This window comes from Fulmarus glacialis, unplaced genomic scaffold, assembly GCF_000690835.1.
Source record: "Fulmarus glacialis isolate BGI_N327 unplaced genomic scaffold, ASM69083v1 scaffold15106, whole genome shotgun sequence".
Classification (NCBI taxonomy): domain Eukaryota; kingdom Metazoa; phylum Chordata; class Aves; order Procellariiformes; family Procellariidae; genus Fulmarus; species Fulmarus glacialis.
Window position 1 is genome coordinate 12418 of NW_009216359.1, and position 22494 is coordinate 34911.

Below are 22494 nucleotides of genomic sequence, written 5' to 3' on the forward strand. Positions count from 1 at the left end.
TAAAAAAAACCTTGCCTCTAAAGATGTTCGTAAAAAAGTGTTTGTACTAGAACATGATTACTGCATGAATGTGATCTGATCTTAATCTCTAGCGTCCAGTATCCAATATTCATACTTGAAAAACAGTTCACAGTTAATACAAACTATCCCATCCACCACATTCTTTTCATGTTCTGCAGTAAAGTCAACATTTGAATATTCTGTTCATATTATTAGCTGTAATCTCCCAAATCTGAAAAAAAATATTATATTTACAGTCTGGAGACATATCTGTGTAAGGAGACATTTACCTCTCCTTCCTTTATAATTGTCTTGTTATGGAAACATTCAGGTCTTAGCTCATGAGGAACAGCAGTAATTTAATTCTTACAATGAGATCCATCTTTGTTCTGCCTTTATGGTAATTAAATATTCCAAAACAAGGAAAATGCAAATCAATGCACACAGATATTTCTTGGTGACCTACTGTCAAATGCAATATTTATAACTCACTGAGGGTGTTCGATGATAGGTGTCACACAGTGTTGAAGAGCCTTCCTGCTTCAGGGTTAAAGAGCCGTCGATGTCATCCTGGTCGCTTTCACTCCAGTAATCTGCTAACAAAGCATTTCGGGTTTCACTCACGTGCTTTTGTAACAACAAAGTGGGTCCCACATTTTAAAAATATCGTTAGCATGCAAAGGTAGACATTTCATAGTCACCTAGGTGGCTTGGCAGTCACTAAGGAACAGACTTGTGAAAATGTCTGGCACCTAAGATACACAGATAGGTAGAAGAACCTTCAAATGTTTTAGGATAGCGTTACAGAAAGCAGGTTAGGCACCTAACTCCCACTGTACATGAAAAACAGCTTCTGGTCACAGACTTTCAAAGAGAAACTTCATTCTAGATGCCAAATTAGAGCTGAGCCTCAACACTTAATTTAATTATGTTAGCATAACAGGTTCCACTGTGGGTGATGGTGAAAAAGGCAAGGCTGGCACCTGAGCTCAGGAGATGCAAAACCAGTTCTAAAGCACGTATTGAGCTGTGTCTGTGATGTCTTCACTTGCTCTAGGGTGATGAGCATACCTGATGGCTGTGATCTGGGAGATCATACCTCACCCTGAACCTTGCATTCTCTTTATGACTTGTTTTAAATATTTCTTAAAATTATTACTCAGGATTTTATTTTCTTTGGTGGTGGCACCAATAAATATAGTTCTTTAAGGATATGGATTCTTATGAATATTGTTATTTTAAAAGATATGGCGCGTATGTTAGTAAGTCAGTTATACCATCTCCAACTTTGTTCAAATAATGAACAGATATGTAATCTCTGCTCTCTTCTCCTAATTACAATCGCTGAAGCATTACCTTCATCTGGATGAATATCCTTGTCATCAGGTGTGTAGCCAATTGCTGCGAGACCCAAACGATTCATCCATCTAATAGAACAATAAAAAATGAGGAAAAGAGATACTTAAAAGGAACATCTAGTGTAAATCTGAGGGCATACCCATTCTTAACATTTGGAAAAGTCAGAGACAATGCTTAGTCCAAAATTTGAACAATGTTCAGACTGTTAAAATCATGATTCAGATGTGTTCAGTGGTTAATAATTTTAAGTGAAGGATGTTCCAGTTCATGTACAATGCAGATGTACTTCTGGACTTCTATTCACAGCTGCTGGAGAATGTTTGCCTAGTGGAGTATCAGACTCATTGCGTTTTATTCTGCTGCCTAGAAAACTGAAGAATCATGACATGAATCTTCCTTCTGTCATCAAGAAAATGTGAAGCATACATACTAATATGCTAACTTTAGCAATAACTAAACGAAATTTTTAGAATAGTCTGTGTAGAACAGAGAATGTCCAGCTCTGTCTCCACCTTAAGCAGAATCAAATCCTCTCTAAGCTGCATCTGCAAACTATTTGTGTGGAATGGTTTCCAGAGACATTGAGTAGAGGAGCATACTGCATTTATTCCGATTGCTACTTCTATTAATTTCAAGAACTTGCCTGAATTGCCAAAATACTATAAAATAAAACAGAATTATGACAACAGTTGTATGAAAACCTGTGTTAGGAAATAAGTTGTATTAAATTTGTATACTCAAAAAGCTAAAACAGACTGTGACAGTATTCCATTGGTTATTTGCTAGTCTAGATTCATGATACTGGTGATATAAATATTTAGGCTTGTTGAACTGCGGTATCAACATTAGTTTCCTTTGATTTTTTTAATACAAAATCTTAGGTTTCTAAAACAAGACTTGGTAAATCGAAAGTACTTCAATACTTGCATTTCATATTGGATGTTCTGGTTTCTTTCTTTGTCCCAAAATCAATTAGTTGGATCAAAAATAAGATTCTTCATTTCATTAGGAAAATATTGTAGTTTGTTTTCAGGGAAAATACCTTTAGAGTTTTCTTTATATAAGATTACTGGATGTTTATACAATATATAATTGAAAGACAGGAGAAAAGGAAGTTAACGCATAGAGAGGAAAGTCTCTTCTTAACGTTCAGCAAATGGAAAATGAAGAATCAGCTTATTTTCATCAACAAGGAAATATAATTGAAGAAAAAAGCCCTATTAATAGACATCTGTAATGACTGGAACGCATTCTTAAGTATTCCTTTACTCAGTGACTAAATTATTTACTATGTCATTAATTTCCTAGTATATTGCACGTAAGAGTTTTCTAGAAGCAGGTCTTTTTTCTTTTTTAACGTTGCAACATAACATTTGTTAATAATTATGTTCTTGGTTAATGAATCATATCATGACAAAAACATCTTTCAAAGACTTCAAGAAAGACATTAGTAAACAATACATACTATATCATAAGGACAAGTTTTTTGCAGATTAAAACAAGAAAACTATTCCATGTAATTCTTTCCCACTTGTACTAGAACAGAAAAAAAGTCTTCTAAGGACATATGTGAATGTATTATTGGTCTACTAGCATAGTATATGAAAGACGGTATTCACAGCAAGGAGGCAGAAAATGAAGGAAGAGTGAACTCTCCACTAAAAATAGCATACAGTTCAGCATGTATTGATCTCCTGGTCTAAGCAACGCTCTGCAGTTGCTCAGAGCAATGATCTTAATCTGTAATATTGGATATAACACTGACTCATTGTATGGCCTTCAGCAAATCGTTCTACGTATCTTATGACTTTCATAAGTTTCCAAAGGGGACAACATAATTTACTTCTTACTCACAGGGAATTGTTATAGGGTTTAATTTACTTGCAAAAATATGAAAATATAAAGAGATAATATTGCTTTGCCTTTCAGTATTAAAACAGAAGTGAGCAAATTGGAAATAAAAATGGAAATGATGATTAGTTTTCACAAATATCAGCTGCAGGGTTAGGACTGCTTACAGAGACATTGTTTGCATCAGCATGTCAGTAACTCAACCTTATCATGAAGGAAGTAAATTTCAAATCGATTAACAGGTTTACAGAAAAGCTTTTCTGCAGTGCTCACCAGCATAATTTCATTCAACAAACGGCATGCTGGTCACTTGACATTTGCTTCTCTTGAAAGGCATATTCTTTATTGCAGTAATTGAAATGACATCATACCCTTGCTCATTATTAAGCATTTGTATTCACTATTTTTTCAACAGTTGTTCCTGAATTTCTAAACTCATTAGCATTGGAGCAAAATAGTTTTAGTCATACTTTACCATATGCCTTTGGCAATTAAACAGAATGCCTCAGCGACTTCAACTAAGATTCTGTTGAAGCACCAATGATAAATTAGGACTCATTACCATTTCCAAAGTTAAAACAGACTTAGCTGTTTTGGTGGTCAGTGCATAGAAATTTATATTGTCTTAAATTTCTTGCCAAATTTATCCTGTTGCTCATTGTTAATTTGAGGGTTTCAAATCTTGAAAGCATATATAGATAACAGTCATGGTGTTAATATTAACCTTCAGGAGAACACGGATATTCTTCGCATACAAAGAGTATCAGCTTTACTCATATGGCCTCAATGTCCAAATCTGGAATTAGCAGAAGGTAATCTTCCTTCTCTAAGACTGCTCAGATTTTTCTCTTCCAAAGGGCAAGAAGATCCCCAGCTATAGTTACAAGTACTTTCTTACCTCATCTACCACAATTTAGAGTTACCTCTTTGTCAAGACAACAAAAAGGGTTATCTGATGACATTCAGTGGCTTATAATGATAAAATCTCTTCTGATAAAAGAAAAAGAATCTCAATTTTAGGTTTTGTGTTTTTAAAAAAAGCATGGGTGAATGTTTTTGAGGTTAATCAGGACTTATAGAAGTGCTGAGATTACAGATCCTTTTCTTACAGTTAACATTTTTTTCTTTTTCAAGGAAATGCAAACTCAGTTCAAAAGGAACGCTGTGTAAACTTGATGAATTTACTTGATGAACAAACCACTTTCATTTTTAAGAAAACAGGCAGTCAAGGTTATAAAAAGTTCTCCGTGGAAAGCTTGGAAACTCAGCCATTTGGTTCTGAACTCTGCATCGAATGCCTTGTAGGCAAATGTCAGGTTTCAGGAAGGCAATAGGAGTATGTGTCAGAATTGGCCTCTCTAAGGGATAGATGACTGCATATTTAATTGAAGGTCATGCAGTGCAAGACTACATGCTACACTTGACAAGTAGCTATAGTGGAAGAAAACCCAGGAGATCGTTTGTCTAATGTGGTTTATACAGCTGTACCCCTAATAGCTCTTTAAATTTCATGTGATCACAAAGAGACATGCAATATTCTGCCAGGTACCTGTATAGCAATCTTACATGTACATCTCTATAGAACTTGGCCTCCTGAGGCAGAAAGCTGGACTCCTCTTCTCCCAAAAAACCCTACCTTGTTTTGTTTGATAATTTCAACAGCTCTTTTCTTTTGATAATTGAACAACTTAAACAGCACGTTTCACTAAGTTTGAGTCTAAGCCAGTCAAGGAAATACAAGGTTTGCATTCTAGATAGAAGTTAGTTGTGATGACATGGAGCCATACTAAATATCCCAAGGATACTTTGCTACAACATTTTACCTTCAATATTGCACAGTATCTCCATACGATATATCATCTTTCTTACTGAGGTACATTGTAACGACTTACAGGGGACCAAGAAGTATATTAATTGTTTTTTATTGCCTGTACCTTAGTGAACCAAATGCAGGGAAAGGTAAGCTTCAAGTCAAGTCATCTAAATACATAAGTAAGTTTTGTACTTTGTCTCAATGCTTTAAATTCTAAATAAATCAGACTTGGCTTTAATTAATTCTGTTGATTACAAACAGGCACAGTTGTCATTGCTTTGGGATAAAACAGAACTTCATGGTAGAAAGTTAAGTTAAATTTACAGAGATAATTCTGGTTAGTACCAGGGGATTACAGCCCAAGGCCTCTTCTGAGAGTCTAATTCTACCCCCAGGCCTGGAACGTGATGATTACAAAGGCACTGAGGGCAGTGATGAACTAAGTAGCTGTGACAATAACCAAAACTTGATAGTGAAGAGTGAGTCATGCTTGAAATGCCCTGAATTGTCAGGAGCACATTCTCTTACTGATCATTTAATAAAAACACTGGAAAATATTAAAGTGGACCAAATGATGGGGGAAACAATTTCGTATAGCTTTGCTGTCCTAACGCAGAATATTAAAACCAAGAATATGCCATTACGCATTGTACAAATGCAGTAAGTTTCTGTTTACTGTCTGTTATAATTTACTCTTGCCGCATACAGTGATGAGCCAGCCCAAGGTCAGTGTGAGGTTCTGGGATTGAAGGCAACAATAGTTTTCATAGTGGCATCACACTTCACCCACTTGCCTATTCCTTTCTACAGTCCAGAGTAAAATAGCAGAAGTAAAAACACCAAAACAACTTGGACAATCTCAGTTATAATAAATAAAAATCTTCTACAGTAGTGTAGGAGAATAAAAACCAAAGGTAAGAGGATAACTTTTTTTTTTTTTTTAAAAAGAGGTGCAAGGCTGTTATTTTTAGAGTTATGGTTAAAACCGTTCCATAAATCCATGGAGAATAGGTCAGGAAGTAGTGAGTTTCTGTGGTTCAAATAAGTTTTATTTGCTAATATCGTCAATGCTGGATACACTTTTTGCACATGCAAGATGGCTGGTATATAGAAGAAACTATTTAATTCAAGTGAAAAGGTAAATAAAGAATATATCCTGAAAAGGTGTAAATTCAAGAAAGAGTCCATCCACTTTCACTATTTCTTTCTGTTAAATGTTCCCTTAAAAATGAAACCAATGAAATACTGAGGCATTAAAGGATAGTAAATAAATTGTTATATATTTCCTATATTTCTTGCATCTTTTCATCAATTAATACTTGCATTTGTATGCCATCTCAGTTTGTATTATAAATGTTTCAGTGCAGGAATATATCTTTCTTCGCTTTTGAGATTGCATCCATACTTGAGCTTATTTGATTAAAAGAAAAAACCAGAACTGAAGTGGAAGCTAAATTTGACTTAATCAAGTTATCTTTAAGTCTATTAAAATATAGATTCCCTTGAACCATTTACTTCATACGTAGAATTTATTCAGGGCAATTTATATTTAATTTCTCATAAAAAACTTTGTATTTTTTTTTTACATCAGGGGGATAATCAGATTCTTGAATTCACTACAAAATTCTTTGCAATACAGAATTATATTTTAAAATTGATTTTGTACTTGTTATGCTGGCTTCTTCTTGGCCAGTCTTTCTTACCGGACACCTGAAAAATCAATATGTTTCCCATTTCGGTTCCTAAAGTTAATTATTTTCACTATTTTCTAAGGTTATAGAGGTAATATATTAATTTAACAGAATAAAGGTTCCTGTAATATGTACGGCTAAAATGATGCCTTGATCTTCCTCAACACAAAAGAAGCCCAAAAACGTAACTGATGTCTCTCAGTGAAATGTAACACTGAGCAGAGCCTTGTCAATGAACTCATCTCTCCGAATATATCAACTCTCAGCAGCCTGTATTTCTACTATTTTATTTGTCACAGTTGCTGGAATTTGTTAAGTAAAATCATTCATGGGATAAACTGTAAGTACTCTCTGATTTGATAATTTGACATGACTCTGTTGATCTTGTTTCATGCATTGTCTTCTTACATTTGTCAGGCTGAAAAATATGAAAAAAGCCCCAGACAGCTTAAGAGTTGACAAGTGAACCATAGCAATTTATGCCCTCTTTGCATGTGCATCTACTTCATGCACTTATGGGAATTTTTTTTTTTTTTTTAACTTCACCCTATCAACCAAATGCACAACTATGCCTTTGTAGTCGGAAGTCTGGTTTGGTGTGGGTTTTGTTTTTTTCCTTTTTTCCTTCCCCCCAGCGGATGATAGACAAAAAAGTTCACTACTTCCATAGCAAATAAATTACCCTTCAGGTAACAAATGAAATAGCATCTTACTGTATAAATATAGTTGTGTATCACAGAGAAGATGCACACAATAACTTTATGATAGACTATAATTTCAGATAAAACCAATAATAAACCCTAAGGAAATCTACAAAACAGTCACAAAACCTCACTCAACTGGTACTTCTCTTGCCAATTTTCAAACACATTTACAAACACGTTTGTGGCAGCACTAACGCTGCTTAGGCAAATCAAAAAGGAATAGTCATTGTTATGTCAAGCTTGGAGTTTCAAGCTGATACTTAAAGAAATCTATTAAGCTGACAATAAGATATTTCCTTCATTAGTCAAATGCAGCTACCGGATTCCACCCTACTGTAACCTTGTCCTATTGATTTACTGTATTACTCTGGGTAATTCACCAAACTTTCTGGTATCCACTTAAAGGCAAGTACTAGCTGCTGCATGCACCTACCACTTCCTACACTGACTGTGACATTATATATGCTTCAGCATGTGCAACCACATAGTATTCTCCAGATAGTCTTTCTACCATACTTACAAAAGTACAGGTAAGGGATGAAAAGCTATAAAAGTCAATCCAAGCCAGGATTTCTTAACATTTAATGCATGCTGTAATTTTACTCAGTTATTCAAACTTTTACCCTAGCTTTCACTCAATGATTGGCCCAAAATAAAGCTTTGGAGAAATGAAACAGTCTTTATGAGCAAGAGAACTGAGTTTAGTATGGCCTGAAAAGGTATGGGTGGGTTTTTTTGGGTTTTAGAGGGGAATTTTTCTTTTTAAGAGATGGGATGATTTATTGTGAAATTATGTAATTCTACTTCTACATACTCTTAAAGAAATCAGATCAAATAGGCCAAACAACACAGTTAAATGCCTGACTTATTTAATCATGTATATTACTTATTTCTATTACTAGAAACTTCAGATTTTGCAGTGTTAACTTAGTATCTCCAGTATAACATCACAATATGTGACTGTAATGGCACGTTCATTCATCACGGAGAGGTACAGCACTGTAATCACAAAATCTGCTATATTAAACGCATTGAACTGTTTGACTCCCAGAAGAACTATACCAATTCACAATGGTATTATTTACAGCAGAATTTGATTAAGTTAATTTTGTAATTTAAACTAGTACAGAAAGCTAATGCAAATCCTAACTCCTGCGCATTAGGGAGAAATTCACACCTGAATGCTAATTTGGATTGCATATAGGATAATTGCAATTGTGTATTGTAAACTCCTTTGAACTCCTTTAGAGTAATGCTATAAGCCAGTGGTTCTCAAACTGTATTGAGGGGGAAATAGTAGTTCACAAGTCTATGGCAAGTAGTCCGTAAATCAGACAAAGGAGGAGTTAGGTGGCTAGCCAAAAAAAAGGAGGTTTTGAAGACGTACAGCTCCGTACTAGTACTTCCTGGTGTAGTATTTTCCCCAGACGGAGCATTGTAGCTCTGCTATTGCACTGTTCATTCCCATATACATCGTGGTTTCATCCAGCCTCTGGGGCCTGCAGCTAATTCTGATCAGAAAATAGTTTTACTTGTGCTGCAACTTACGCACTTTTATGTGAGAACAGTAAATGAGAAAACTGAAGTAGCCTTGGGCACGGACTATTTTTCCTGGATTTGAAACAAGTTTATGGGAACATAAAGGAAGAAGGGGAAAACCTGCTGTTTATATTTACTTAAAACACCATTGGCAATCTGCATTTCAGGGATTTCTATTTGAAAAATACCTTTCATGTTTTGCAGAATTATCTCCTTGCTTTTCATTGGGAAAGGGACTGAGGTGTAAGAGCTCTTTGATAACTTACTCGGCTCTATTTGTTAAAGACCTGTTAAATTAGGACGGACAGATCTGACATGATTACTCTCCTGCTCACTTCTCCAGGAACTCTTGTTTAAAAGGGATATATTTCTGAAATTTTTAGTCGCCAAGATCTTTTCTTAGGTGTTAGCTTATTTGTAAGTGAAGATTGGAAGTAAATTAAAACTGTGAAAGAATCATTAATACTGGCCCACCATCTGAGCTGGCCAAGATCTGTCAAGGAGACTAACATGCCCAAAATTTAAGGAAGACAGCTGAATGAACTTCAGCGATAAACAGGACGGCTTAGGGAAAGCCTTGAGTAACTCGCTTGGTTATATTCCATACATAAAAATACAGAGGATATGCAGCCTGAAATTTGCTTATAATAAATAGAAATTTAATTCAGAATACTTCAATTTTCAAACAGTTTCTTTTTAAGAGAAATATTGTGTTGGAATCTTTCAGGTCTTTACTTGGAAAATATTGGGAGTGACCCCTACAAAACCAGTCATCATTCTGTTACAGTGGGTAGCAGATATTTGTTATATTTTTTGAATGAATGCAAAAGATTTATGGGAGTTATTAAAACTGCAAAGTTAACCCAGTTATTCAAATCAAATGTGATCATATTATTCAGCCTAAAATAGGAACTTCTTTTAATATAATATTTGGAGTCCATGAGGAGATTGTAAATGCACTGCACTGCATACTTCAATCACCTGAAAGTTTTAAATAAAGTACATATTGTAAAACAACTGAATATGAAATTCAATGCTAATTTCCTTAGGAGTATTAAAGCCATAAACAAGTTATGCATGGTATGGTAAGAGATGAAGCACTTCTGGGAAATAAGGCCTTTAACAAGCTTGGAGTACCCCGTGACTGTGGCAAGTGAAAGATGAGTTCATCAATTTCATTATTAATTCATTTCTAAGAACACAACTATGCTCATGTAAGACCTGACAAAACAGCATGAGCATTAATTTTGCAAACCGCAGTCTGTCTGCACCATGCAACACAGCAGGCAAAACTCAGCTTCAACAGAGTAACTCTATCTGCTACATACAAATCAATTACTACCCATTGGTATACAATTCTTTCAACAGCAATGTGGTATTAAAGGCAGATTAAAATATTCTGGAGTGGAAAAAAATTATTAAACAGGGAATCTGAAGTAAGAAACTGTAAAAACTGCTGTTAAAACCGAAAGCTGGTGGTAAATGCAATTGAAGAAAGGGTATACATTCCCCACAGAGTGAATAAAGAAATGCTGTGTTCCTCTCCATACTAGAGCTCCTTTACTTTTCAGCATAAAGGATCTACTCTTCTATCAGCATAGAAAATCCAGTTAAATTTTTTGGTGACTGCAGGAGTGTAAGATACCATGCAGAGTATTTGCCCTATTTCCTCAGTTTACGTGGTTAACAATTTGCTGGGAAGACAGAGATTTGTGAAATTATTATTTTAAGTGCATTTTTCATCTATGAATCTTGCTTACTCATTTCAAATTTCATACAGGATATCTGGGAGAAGGAATTCCAGGAAGCATGTAAAGGCTGCAGGGGATGCTCAGGGATTTTACAGAGGCAGCGTAGTAATCCATCATTTGGGCTGAGGAGTGAATTACAATTACTCTACAGGAACAGCATTTCTGAAGGAAAAGTACTGCAAAAAATACTTGAAGAGGAAGTTCACCCTTTGTCTTTTCTCATGGGAAGCAGACCCAAAAACACAGGAAAAAGGCTCTCGTGAATTCCAAACTAACGTGGATAATGATATGAAAATACATCCTGGCATCTCTCCAACTGTTAGTCTATATGAAGGCTGTAAACTGTCATAAAGATAGCTTTGTTGGCTCCCCAGTGTAGAAAAATCAATGAATATTGTAAGAGCAGCTTATTGAATGTATGTCAAGAATTCCTGGTTTTCCTTGAGTCAGAACATTTTATGGTATAATAGAAAGATATGATCAATGGCACTTCAACAAATCATAGCTATGAAAGTAGCTAAAATCAAGGGAGAGACCATAGTTAAAAATAGCAGAAGATCCACACTTCAGTTTTGGAGCAAACAAATCTCAGTCACATTACATAACTGAACAATGGAACATTATTAACATTGGAAAAAATATTCTTCAGCAGATTTATACCCTAAAAATGACAGCTAGCCACAGCGAGATACTCCTGAGAACTCAACCTCATCATCATCATCAGTGGATGATGAACTAGCCTGAACTGTTTTAATACAGCCAGTCTTATACATCAATACAGTATTTCTTGCAGGGCCATGTAAGCCACAGAATATAAATGTTCAATTTAAAAAATAATTTTAAGGCATTAGTATTCCAAAGAAAAAAGTCCAGCCGTGTCCTGAGGTAGTTGTGTCTTTCTAAGTCTGCAAACAGAAAGAATGAACTAAATCTCAAAGTTTCAGCAGTGTACGCCAGGAAAGATTTAAGACTTCGAAGTATGGTAACATTGTTCCATGTGTCCTTGCTTTTTACCTCAGCTGGGAATAAACAAATTACTGAAGTAACAGGAGGAGGTAGAACATCTGAGACTGCCTTTGAGGATCAAAGGTACCTCCCCACATTTATCTAACCTCTGCCTTCATCACTGAATCACGAAATAGAAGCACAGAGTAATTTAGGTTAGAAGACACCTCAGGAGGTCATCTGTTCCCACACCCCACCCACAGCAGGGCCAACTTTAATGTTGGATCAGGTTGTTCAGGGCCTTGTCCAGTCAAGTTTTGAATGCCCTCCCCGCACATCCAAGGACACTTAAAAGCATGCAGCAATGCCAACAATTGAACTTTGCTAGCTGTTCCTTGTTGGGACAGTGATACAATGAATAAAATTAATTACTACTGGGTTTTTTTTGTTCTTGGGTTTTTTCTTGCTGGGGGTGGGGGGAGTTGGTTTGTTTTTTGGGTTTTCTTTTGTTCCCCCGCCCCCCCAATTCTGGCATGAAAAATAAATGCATCTCATTAGTACCATCCCATTCCTTTTAAAAAAAATTACTTCAAATTGCTTTTCTCTGGTTTTAGGTCATGTCATGTTACTGTGGATTGTCAGTAGAGCTAACTTTAAAATATCTTATCCCATCATGTGGATATACTCTTAAGTATGAGCTTTGTATGTATGCATTATTTTTATATACCAGAAACATTTATCCCACATTAATATTTCTAGCCTTGGTCAACAAAAAATTAGCAGTGATAAACTTTATGCCCATTAACAAACAAAAATTCTAATGAACGTAGATGAGACCAACACAACTAACTTTCCTAACACACCTTTGCAGAATTGTGAAAATTTCAGCAAAGTGAGCCACACAATGTAATGTATGTACTAAAATTAATGGAGGACTAAGTGGACTAAGGACTGAGAACACTATCAACCAGCATTACATCATGCTCCAAGAGTATATTTCTACGTGAGAGGGAATATTATTTTCAATTATTGGAGTACCATGATAAAGAATATATCATGATAAAGAGGAAACGTAACTTACCTATTCATTTCTTCAAGGCAGTCTGTTGCAAAGTAGAAGCTCTTTATTTTGGGGTGGCATGCTTTGAAGGCACTATAAAATAAGCACAAAGAATAAAAAAAACTCTTTTCTTTCAAACAGTTTGTCTACAAATATGCAAAACTGACCTGCTCTGTGATTCTTCAGCATGTTACAGGTTTCGTAGGCATTTTGAATCTTCAGCCTGAATCTTGCTGGATAAACTTGTGGATGGATTCCTACTGATCTGATTACACTTACATTTGCAAACCGAACTTTGTAAAAATTTCAAAAACCCCTTGAATGACTTTAGAAATGTAAATCCTTTCAATAATCAGTGATGTTATACATGTAACAACTTCTTGGGTGAATATGAAAATCTTATTGAGTATATTTAAATACATATCAGTTGTATTCCAGAGATCTCTAAAGGAATAAGAGTTTGATCCCTCCACCTCTTCTTATATATTTAGATGACTGTGGTTTGTGTCCTACTCAAAGAAGTATAGAGGGCTGCCAACTTATGTGTTATAACTGTCTCATATCTTTATTGTAACTTTGATTCTGAAGATATACATGAATTTATCCAAAATTTTATTTTACGGTAATAAATGAGAAGGAAGGAATATAAAGATGAATAACCATCCGGTAATTACATTCAACTGGAGACGACATTAAAAATACAGCACTCTCAAATTCTCTTTACTTAGTCATAAGACTGTAAGATCTCTAGAATAAGCTTAAATAAATCAATGTTTCCTAAATTTAATACAATTTTTTTTTAATCCCTAATTATAATTTTCATTCAATTTGAGCTTAAGAGAAGCATATGGAAAATTCTGGGGAATATAAGTGGCAGGTTTGCTTTGTTTGGAAGTAAGTAATAATAAAGAAGTTCCTTTAATGGTCTTAACTCTAAGTAGTCACTTCTAATTCCAGCAGTTGCTTTGTCAAGTTACTCTAAAACCAAACATATCCCAGGTACTTTTCATCTTAATGTAATCTTTTCTGTATTTTTTCTGCAATCGCTGTGAGTCATTAATAGCTAATGTTTCTTCGTCTGCCACCTAGCAAATAACAGAGTTGCCAATATTTAGACTTAAACCTTATGTTTATTGTTACATTATAGTTCATGGTCAGTTCGATGTATCTCACTAATATTGCACAGCCTCTTCTCACAGATAGCTTTTGATTCAAGAAGTCATAGTTGTGGTTGGCTTTTTTTCCCTTTGGTGACTTTAAATTTATGCAAAGGTTAATTCATAGAGTGAAGTGCTTTGAAAAGTGCAAGTAAAATTAGAAATCGCTGGAATAGTTCCAAAAGCATATCACAACAGGTTTAACTTAATTTTAAAAGGCTGTACTGTTTTACTTGTGTAACTAGTACAATATTAGTAGTACAGTATACTATATTCTTGGCTACACCGACCTGAGATACTGAATAGTAGCAAGACAAAAGGTAGCTGTAAGACTGACATTGCTCTGTGCATTGCTAATATTCTTTCTCCTTCCTCAAATGTCAATTCCTTCACCAGGCACTTGGCCAGTGTAATTCAATTCTATATTACTGATTCCACGAGACAAGGTCTGAGTATCACTTTACACTAACTATATACAGACATCACTACATTGCATTGTAGTCTATTCAGATTACATGCATGAGATAATAATTAAGCTCAAGATCTTACAGCATGGATGATTATAGTTCATATAAAAATGCTTTGTATTAATGTTTTTATATGGTATAATCCCTAAGCTCTCCCTCAGTTGAGCAGTTATTTGAAAACTGCTAAGAACAATAATAATATTTTTAACATTTTTTTTTTGGTGTGAATATAATTAAAAGGAGTATTGCTGTCCAGGAAACCACAAACTCGGAGCATTAAAGACTATTATTTTGATTAGTTGGCAAATGTTAAAAACCCCCACACCATCATTCATAACATTTACGTTAAAATACTGACATTTATATGGTAATTATAGATGTAAGAATTAGATTAGGAATCATTACAGATGGCATTATGAAAAACCTGTGATGCAACGTTTCTACTATTAATAGCTTAAATGCAAATGAGCATTTAATTAATTACTATGATTTATTGCAGTTTTCAGAGACAAAAATGAAAGCTGAAGAAGCTTCACTTGGGCACACTGATTTTCTTGCATATATTGTTAATAAAAATGCATACAGTAGCAGGCTTTCCTAACAAAAGTTCTACAGAATAATGAGGTAACAGCAGAGTCGTATTTATGTGGAGATTCCTTTTCCATGAGATTAGAAGTATATTAAGGATGTTTACCTTTGCACAGAAGGTTATCATAAAACATCTTAATTCCATAAAAGAGACTTGAGAGGTATTTAAGTATTGTTTTGGCATCTGGACATGGATAATTTCAACTGCGGATCCTCATCTCCCTAGCTACTTGTATTTTGCAAATGAAAATAGTGAGTACATGAGAAATCCCGAATAGGGAGGAAACTTTCCTGATGCCCACTAGATGGCATACGCTTGTTAATTATACGGACCGAATTTTAAGATTTTAATGCAAGAGATTTTGACCATTATATAAATATAGTTTTAAGTATACTCTGATCAAATCTATGGTTTCTTCTACCTGATTAGTATAATCTGATTTTAGTGTCAAATATTCTTATCATTCTCAGTCTCCTACTTCTTAATGCAGAACTTTTTACTCCCCTTATGCCAGCTGACTACCAGCAACTCCAACGGCTCTAGCAAAACAGAGGATACCTGTCTGCGAATAAGAAATGTGAAATAGTTTTGTATATGTATTTATGCACACACACTTATAGTACAGTGGTACATTACGTGTTGTTAATTACACAGTGATTAACAAATACTATACCTCCTTACATAAGTTCCTTACAGAACTTAATTTTTAATACTCAAAATAGAAAGTAATTACTAAACAAACACACCTGCACTGTTATACTATTTAAGCATGATATGCTATTTTCACAGATGTGTTTTTTGCTGTGATGTCAACACTCTGTTTTCTGTTGGTCTGAACTCTGTGCAATATCTCTACCTTCTAGTGTTCCGTTTGCCCAACAATCTTCCAGTTCTGAGATTTAAGTATTGGCTCAAATTGGAGAGGATTATGTGGTGGAGCTAAAGATTCTAATCCTCTTGATTAATCCTGTTAGAATATCACATGGAGTTTCTGCTTGTCAATAGGATTCTTTTCCTAGACAGGAAATTTACATACATAAAAGCATTAAAATGCCAATATTGGGGTTTCAGAGTCAACCTTTTAAAAGTTAGAGTATGTCAGAGTTAGTGTGATAAGGAACTTAAATTTGGCTCCACTATGCTCTTGTAACGTGATACAACTATGATTATGTATGTGAATATTACATACTCTCAGGAACCCTCCTTAATTAAGGTACAGAGTGGACTTGCTAGAGAGGTGAATCAGGATTATGCAACAGGTAAGGCTACTTTCTGTAGGACTCCTGTCTCAGTTGCTACAGAATTTGTGAATGTCATAAAATGCAGAGAGCAAGAATTTGTTCAAGGATAAATCAGTTAAATGCTGCAGATCTTCCTGCTTATGCAAACGAGTTCTCACATGCTAAGTTGCAGCCAACAGACTTAATAATTGGTTGCCACATGAATGTTCCTTAATATCGTTTTGTCTGATATTCTGATAATTTACTGAATTATCTGCAATAATGTATTGTACTGTTACATATTTACATACTCTGAAGAAAACAGGTCTTTATATTTATGAAATGGAGATCCCAATTCTGTGGAAACTTTTGATTTAAATGTTTCGCTGTTCTGTTTCTGGGCTGCAAAATGTGACAATAAATCCATCTTCATCTCCCAGAAGTGTCACAAAGATTAATATTAGAGAAACACTTAGATACACTAGCATTAAGAACTGCAGAAAAGTCTCCAGGGAAAAAATTCTAGATCTATAGACAAATATGAATAATGCAGAAGAACGATACCTGTATTTTTACCTTTGGCTTATTTTGGAGGGCCCAAAACTGGATACAATAATCTAGATGCGGTGTAATGAGTACCAAGTAAAAGGGAATAATCACTTCCTTCATCTACTGGCTGCACTCCAGCTAACACAGCCCAGGAAGCTGTTGGCCTTCTTTCCCGTGGGAGCCCGCTGGTGGCTCAAGTTTGGTTTGCTGTCTACCAAGACTGTCAAGTTCATTTCAGAGGTAATAAAAATTACTGAAACTGTAGCAACCTTTAAGATATAACTTCGTGTCTACGTATACTATATCAATGACATTTATATAGAATTCTGACTGCACAGCTTCAATATGAAGTGCCAATAGTATGGCATATGCTTTCATAAATTTAAGACCTAAATTTGCATTAATTATGCAATGAAAATTTTCACTAGGTGGAAATTTTTGAAAGTTCAGGCAAAGCACTAGTTAACAATGATAAATTATATATGTAGTTCCATTAATCTTTAGTGTTGTGCATCAACTTCATCATGGGGCATTATAATTATCAGTGTCTTTGAAAATAACATGATATTCATGTCATGCCACATCACGCAAACTTAAATAACTAAGATTTCTAATACAGTATCATCATTTTTAATCATGAAGATGCAGGTGTTGCCTATAAACAGTGGAAAGTTTTTTGGTGTCAACGCAAGAAACCTCCTCTCGCAGGGACAAGGTCATTCTATATCCAAATATAGCCTGGAGAGCTAAACCAGTCTGAGATAATGCCATGATTCGTATAATAATCAGAGTACCTTCAATTAAATGCATTAGAGAGGCAAATCACCAAGCCACACAGGATAATGCATTCAATTACTATATATTCTCGTGAAAACTTTCTTAAGGCTATTTCATTCGGTGTATACTATGGACGTCAGTAACAGTTATTCAATAAAACAACATTCCTCATCTGACAGAACAGTGGAAAATATAAATCTATTAATTATTCTAGTAAGAGTTCAAATTCTTTTGTTCAATCACGTTTGAACATTTCACATTGATGGCTCTGAAAATAACAGAAATTTGAGGGGAAATCCAAGCTGAGTCCCAAAATGCTCTTGGTTTTGCTTTTGAGAGAGCTGAAAGAAAACTGACACTGTAATTTTAGCTGGACTTCTTTATGCACTAAAATACTAAGCATACTTTTCAGGCTACTTTAATTTAAAAATAAATGAACCTACCAAAAAGACAAAAAAAAAGAAAAAGGAAAGAACTAGGTTTCTTTCCCCTGTCCTTACTAACTGTCAAGGTAACTGCTTTACTAGCTTTTGCATTAATGTTAAAATGGACTCAATCATATAGAAGTGAGTAAGAACACAACCAGATTTATATTTTCAGATTTCAAGCTTGCAACAAATTTTAGGTTACATTCCAGCACCTACTAAAACCCCACTATTAAATGAAAAAGATATCCTGAAGTGGAAAGAAGCGAGAACTGATCCTGTAAAATCTGTCTTTCACTACCCTCTCTGAAAAGGAGGCAAGAAAATCCTAACTGAAATGTTTCCTTTTAGTCTAGCAGAGAGAATAGTGAAGTGTGTGTTAGAACTTTTCCAGCATATGCTGGGTCAAAATGGGTCACCATTACCTTAATTTGATTTGTAAAAGGAATGCAGAAGAATCAAACCCAGGAAGTTGTCCCTGGGCACACCAGAACCATTAGCTTTTCAGTAGAATCAGGCAACGGCAATCATGGTCAGTCCCATCCTCGGTAAGACAGCATGGAAGAGGATAGGTAAGTGCTTTAGAAGTGCACTTATAGAGGCTGTGGATTAGAGCTGGCTGCAACACAAGCAGGGCCCTCCATTCACATATGCCGGATATACTGAAATGTAAGTGAGCGTAACACTGCATTTACTTTCTCTGCAGTCTTCAGAGGAGCAAGTAAAATAGTGGCAAATGTAAGGTGTAGTTTTTATGACGGGGAAATATATAAATGATAGTGCATGAAGGAAGAAATCAAAAGGAAATTCAGCTCAGTGAACAAAGGCAATACTATTAATGTCTTCATTATGTCTTCGCTTTTACCCCTGGACCTACCTCTTTTTGAAAGGATTCAAAGCCTGAAGGTACTCAGTTTTCAGTAGTGTGCAAAGTTTTAGTTCATCAGACTTTTTCCTGTGCATATACCCTACAGAAATTGTCTCTAAGAAGGGTTCTGAGGAAATATGTTCTAATACTTAGAGCAAAGCTCTGGAAGCTATTTCTAGCTGTGCACAATGACCTTCTGTTTGATCTTGGTTAATTCACTGAAATTGGCTAAGTGTTTTATGTTCTAACAAAAGGGCATTATTTTTTCTGTATTTTTGTTCAGTATCATTATTAGTATCTACTCGTTCCTCAGAGGATTTTATAGTGCTCAGTTCGTGTTTAATTTCCATAGTGATACTCTCAGCTGAAAGGAGTAATAGAAGTATAAATGCACTGTCTTCTAATTCTCAGACAGACAGTAATAATACCTCCAGACAAGAACAAGCAATTGAAAAGGTTTGATTTTCTGATGAGCAGTCTCTACTGTAATTCATATCTTCAGTATTTTTATTGTACTTGCGTCCATAGCTGTAGGACTTGTATTCCTCAGACCAAAATTACATTTAGTCTTTGGAAAAGCACAACAAAAATGCAGGATACTTAGTTATAACTATAAAAGCTTTAGTAACAGAGTATCTTTAATGCTATTCTATGTAGCTCCTCATGGCAGCAAGTTTTAAAAATCCAGGTGCAGCGTACAGAAGACACATGCAAATAATTCAGGAGATACCGGCAAAGTGCTAGTCTCAAAGCATTAGAATTGTTCTGTTAAACCTGCTGTTTGACAGCTATGAATTCCAATGCCAACACTACTTGCAAAAAATTTCCAATGAGTGTCTGTTATTAAATATGCCTTAAGTGTGGCAAAGCTTAGCATATGCTTTTTCCTGGGTGTCGTGGTTTAACCTGACAGGCAGCCAAATACCACGCAGCCATTCGCTCACTGCCCGCCCCCCCCAGGTGGGGCGGGGAGGGATTCGGAAGGGTGAGAGTGAGAGAAACTCATGGGCTGAGATAAAGACAGTTTAATAGAACAGAAAAGAGAAAATAATAATAATAGTAATGATAGAATATACAAAATGAGTGATGCACAATGCAATTGCTCACCACCCGCGCTGACCAATAACCAGGTAGCGATCGGTACTTCCTGGATCACGTCTACCATTCATATACTGAGCATGACGTCATGTGGTATGGAATACCCTGTTGGCCAGCTGGGCTGGCTGTCCTGATTATGTTCCCTCCCATCTTGTGTACCTAGGACAGTCAGTAGGCATGGGAGCTGTCCTTGGACTAGGAGGGCACTTAGCAACAACTGAAAACATCAGTGTGTTATCAACATTCTCCTCATACTAAATCCAAAACACAGCACTAGGAAGAAATTTAACCCTATCCCAGCCGAAACCAGGACACTGGGATGATGCGGTAGTAGAAATATGCACATAAGCAATAATGTAATGTTCATTTTGCAAATGGAACCTAAATATTTTAGCAGTTGAGAATAACACAATATTGGGTATGTAAGCTTCCTCTGTAAAGGAGAAAATGGAGATTATATTCACCACCCCTCGCTATGATATTTTTAATGGTATTTTCTATGGTAATTGTTTCTTGCACACTTGATTCTTACAAAGATGACCATACTGAACCTAAGAAAGTTTTATCTCTTGGCTAATGTATTCATTGTTTTTTGCTTTACTTCTTTAACTGAAGCTGTAACTGGGCTATTGGGAAAGCTGACCAAAGAGTTATCCAATGCTTTGTAAGACAGTTTATGGAATTTACATTAAGTTGTATCTTTTATAATAAAGAGAAACACTAAAGCTTAAGTGGATCTATTATGTATTATTTACAGATTTCAAGGTTGTCTGTGTAACTTCCCCCTCTGGGCTTTGCAAATTTTCAGTACTAAATACAGTATATTTCTGAGAGTGATCCTTTAATTTATAAAGGTAATTGACACATTACTTACTGTTTTCTTCTGCATTCAATTGCTCTATCTATCCTGAACTCAGGTAAACTAATGAATCCTTCCGCTTTTTCATCCTACCAAAAGAGAAGAGAAAGGGATGGTGAAGAAGAACATAGAGTTAAAGAAGAGAGGAGTGAGCAGTAGCCATTTGGGTCTTACACTAAGAACAGCCATCCAATCAGTTGAAATACTGAACATATTTTCCCCATAATGCTTTTACTTAAAAAAATGTATTTACTTCATCATACAACGTTGATAACTTTTATGAAGTAACTAAACTGACAGTTTCTTAAAGGAGCTGCCGTCATCCTAATTCCCCTTTGCTGAAGATTACAGAAAATCTTTCAGCACCAAATAGAGCACCTAAAATAGCATTCAAGACATCAACAACTACAGAGAATTCTCAGCTTCCTCATCGTATAGTCTGCATTCTAAAAGTGTTTCATGAATGCTTCCTTTTAAAGTCACGATTGTGCAGACCATCTGCCCTGCTCATAATAATTGAGGAGGTTCCTACAGTGAGCTCACCAGTGATTAAATGGAAAAGTAATAATTAGAAAGTATCTCTTGTCACTTTTTGCTTCTTTTGAAGTAATTTACCAGGAAAAGCAAGGAGACATATTAACACCAGTCAGATTTTTGAAAAGTATTAGCAAGTGTACTATGAATTATGGCTTGGCTGTAAACAACAGACTGAAAATCAGTGGGACACATAATGACTACCACCTTGCATGTAACAATGTCAAGCAAAATGTGCATTTCAGCAAAAAACCTGAAAGCCTTTATCATCCACAGCCTGAAACAATACTGTTTTGGGCTGACACGAAAATACTAAAACTGAGGATAATTACGCTTGTAAAATTGTCCTCTTGAAGAAAATGGAAAATATGTACTAAAATATCAGTAATCAAAGCAGGCTGTACACAGACAGTTTAGATCAGGCACTGAGGCTCAATGCATACAAATGGAAGAATAACAGTCTAACAATTTTTGGCTTCTCCCCTCCATTATTTTTTCCTACATATATGCAAACTGCACAAGCGTAGGCCCAGTGGTTTTCAATAACATTTCGCCAAGAACAGCATTTTACACATGAGAAACTGCAAACTCCAGAGTAATTCAGCAAAAAGCAAGAGGAACATCTATATAAGAATAACTTTCAGATAGAGATCTACAAATTCAGATTTGCTTCACATAGTGCTTAACTAGCATGAACGGTCACACTGTATACATCTCCCCACACAAATGAAACTAAGCAGAGCTGCTTGTGAGCACTATGTTAGTCCAAATAAATAGTATCTGTGGAAAAGTATTAACTACTGACGTATTCATTTCTTTAAGAGTGCTATTAAGCTGGGACATGGACTTTGGAGACTTTAGAAAATAATTTCAATTGAAATATTTCCAGCTAGAGCGACCCAGACCTGGCAATTAAAGTGGCAGTTCACTAACATAGCCTACTATGTAGTAAAAATAGATTTTATTCAAAAGAATTATAAAGCTTAAGGTTTAATATTGGCTTTCTCCAAACATAAAGTATACTTACATTCTGGTTTGTGTACCAATACAAGGACGAATCCTTCAGAATAAACCAGTACTTTTTCCATTTCTGTGTGAAATAACCTTTGGCATCCTTTTTCTTCCATAGCCAGCCTTCACAATCTCCGTGCCCCAAGTCTTTGCAGGAAATCCGTCTTCTGCTCCCACTCGTTAGAGAGCTCCCTAAGAACACGACAAGTATGAGTCATCTCAGTGAA

At 35.4% G+C, this 22494-nt stretch overlaps 1 protein-coding gene across 1 annotated transcript in view; it reads right to left on the reverse strand.

Moving 5' to 3' along the window:
* Nucleotides 1–22494, reverse strand: part of CNKSR2 (connector enhancer of kinase suppressor of Ras 2) — a gene marked incomplete at its 5' end in the record, with an annotated part of 137356 nt that overhangs the window by 3227 nt on the left and 111635 nt on the right. The window contains 5 exons of the mRNA XM_009579277.1: nucleotides 493–593; nucleotides 1357–1427; nucleotides 12735–12806; nucleotides 20738–20811; nucleotides 22284–22443. Of these exons, the coding sequence (XP_009577572.1) occupies nucleotides 493–593; nucleotides 1357–1427; nucleotides 12735–12806; nucleotides 20738–20811; nucleotides 22284–22443 (478 nt within the window). The remainder of the gene's footprint in view (nucleotides 1–492; nucleotides 594–1356; nucleotides 1428–12734; nucleotides 12807–20737; nucleotides 20812–22283; nucleotides 22444–22494) is intronic.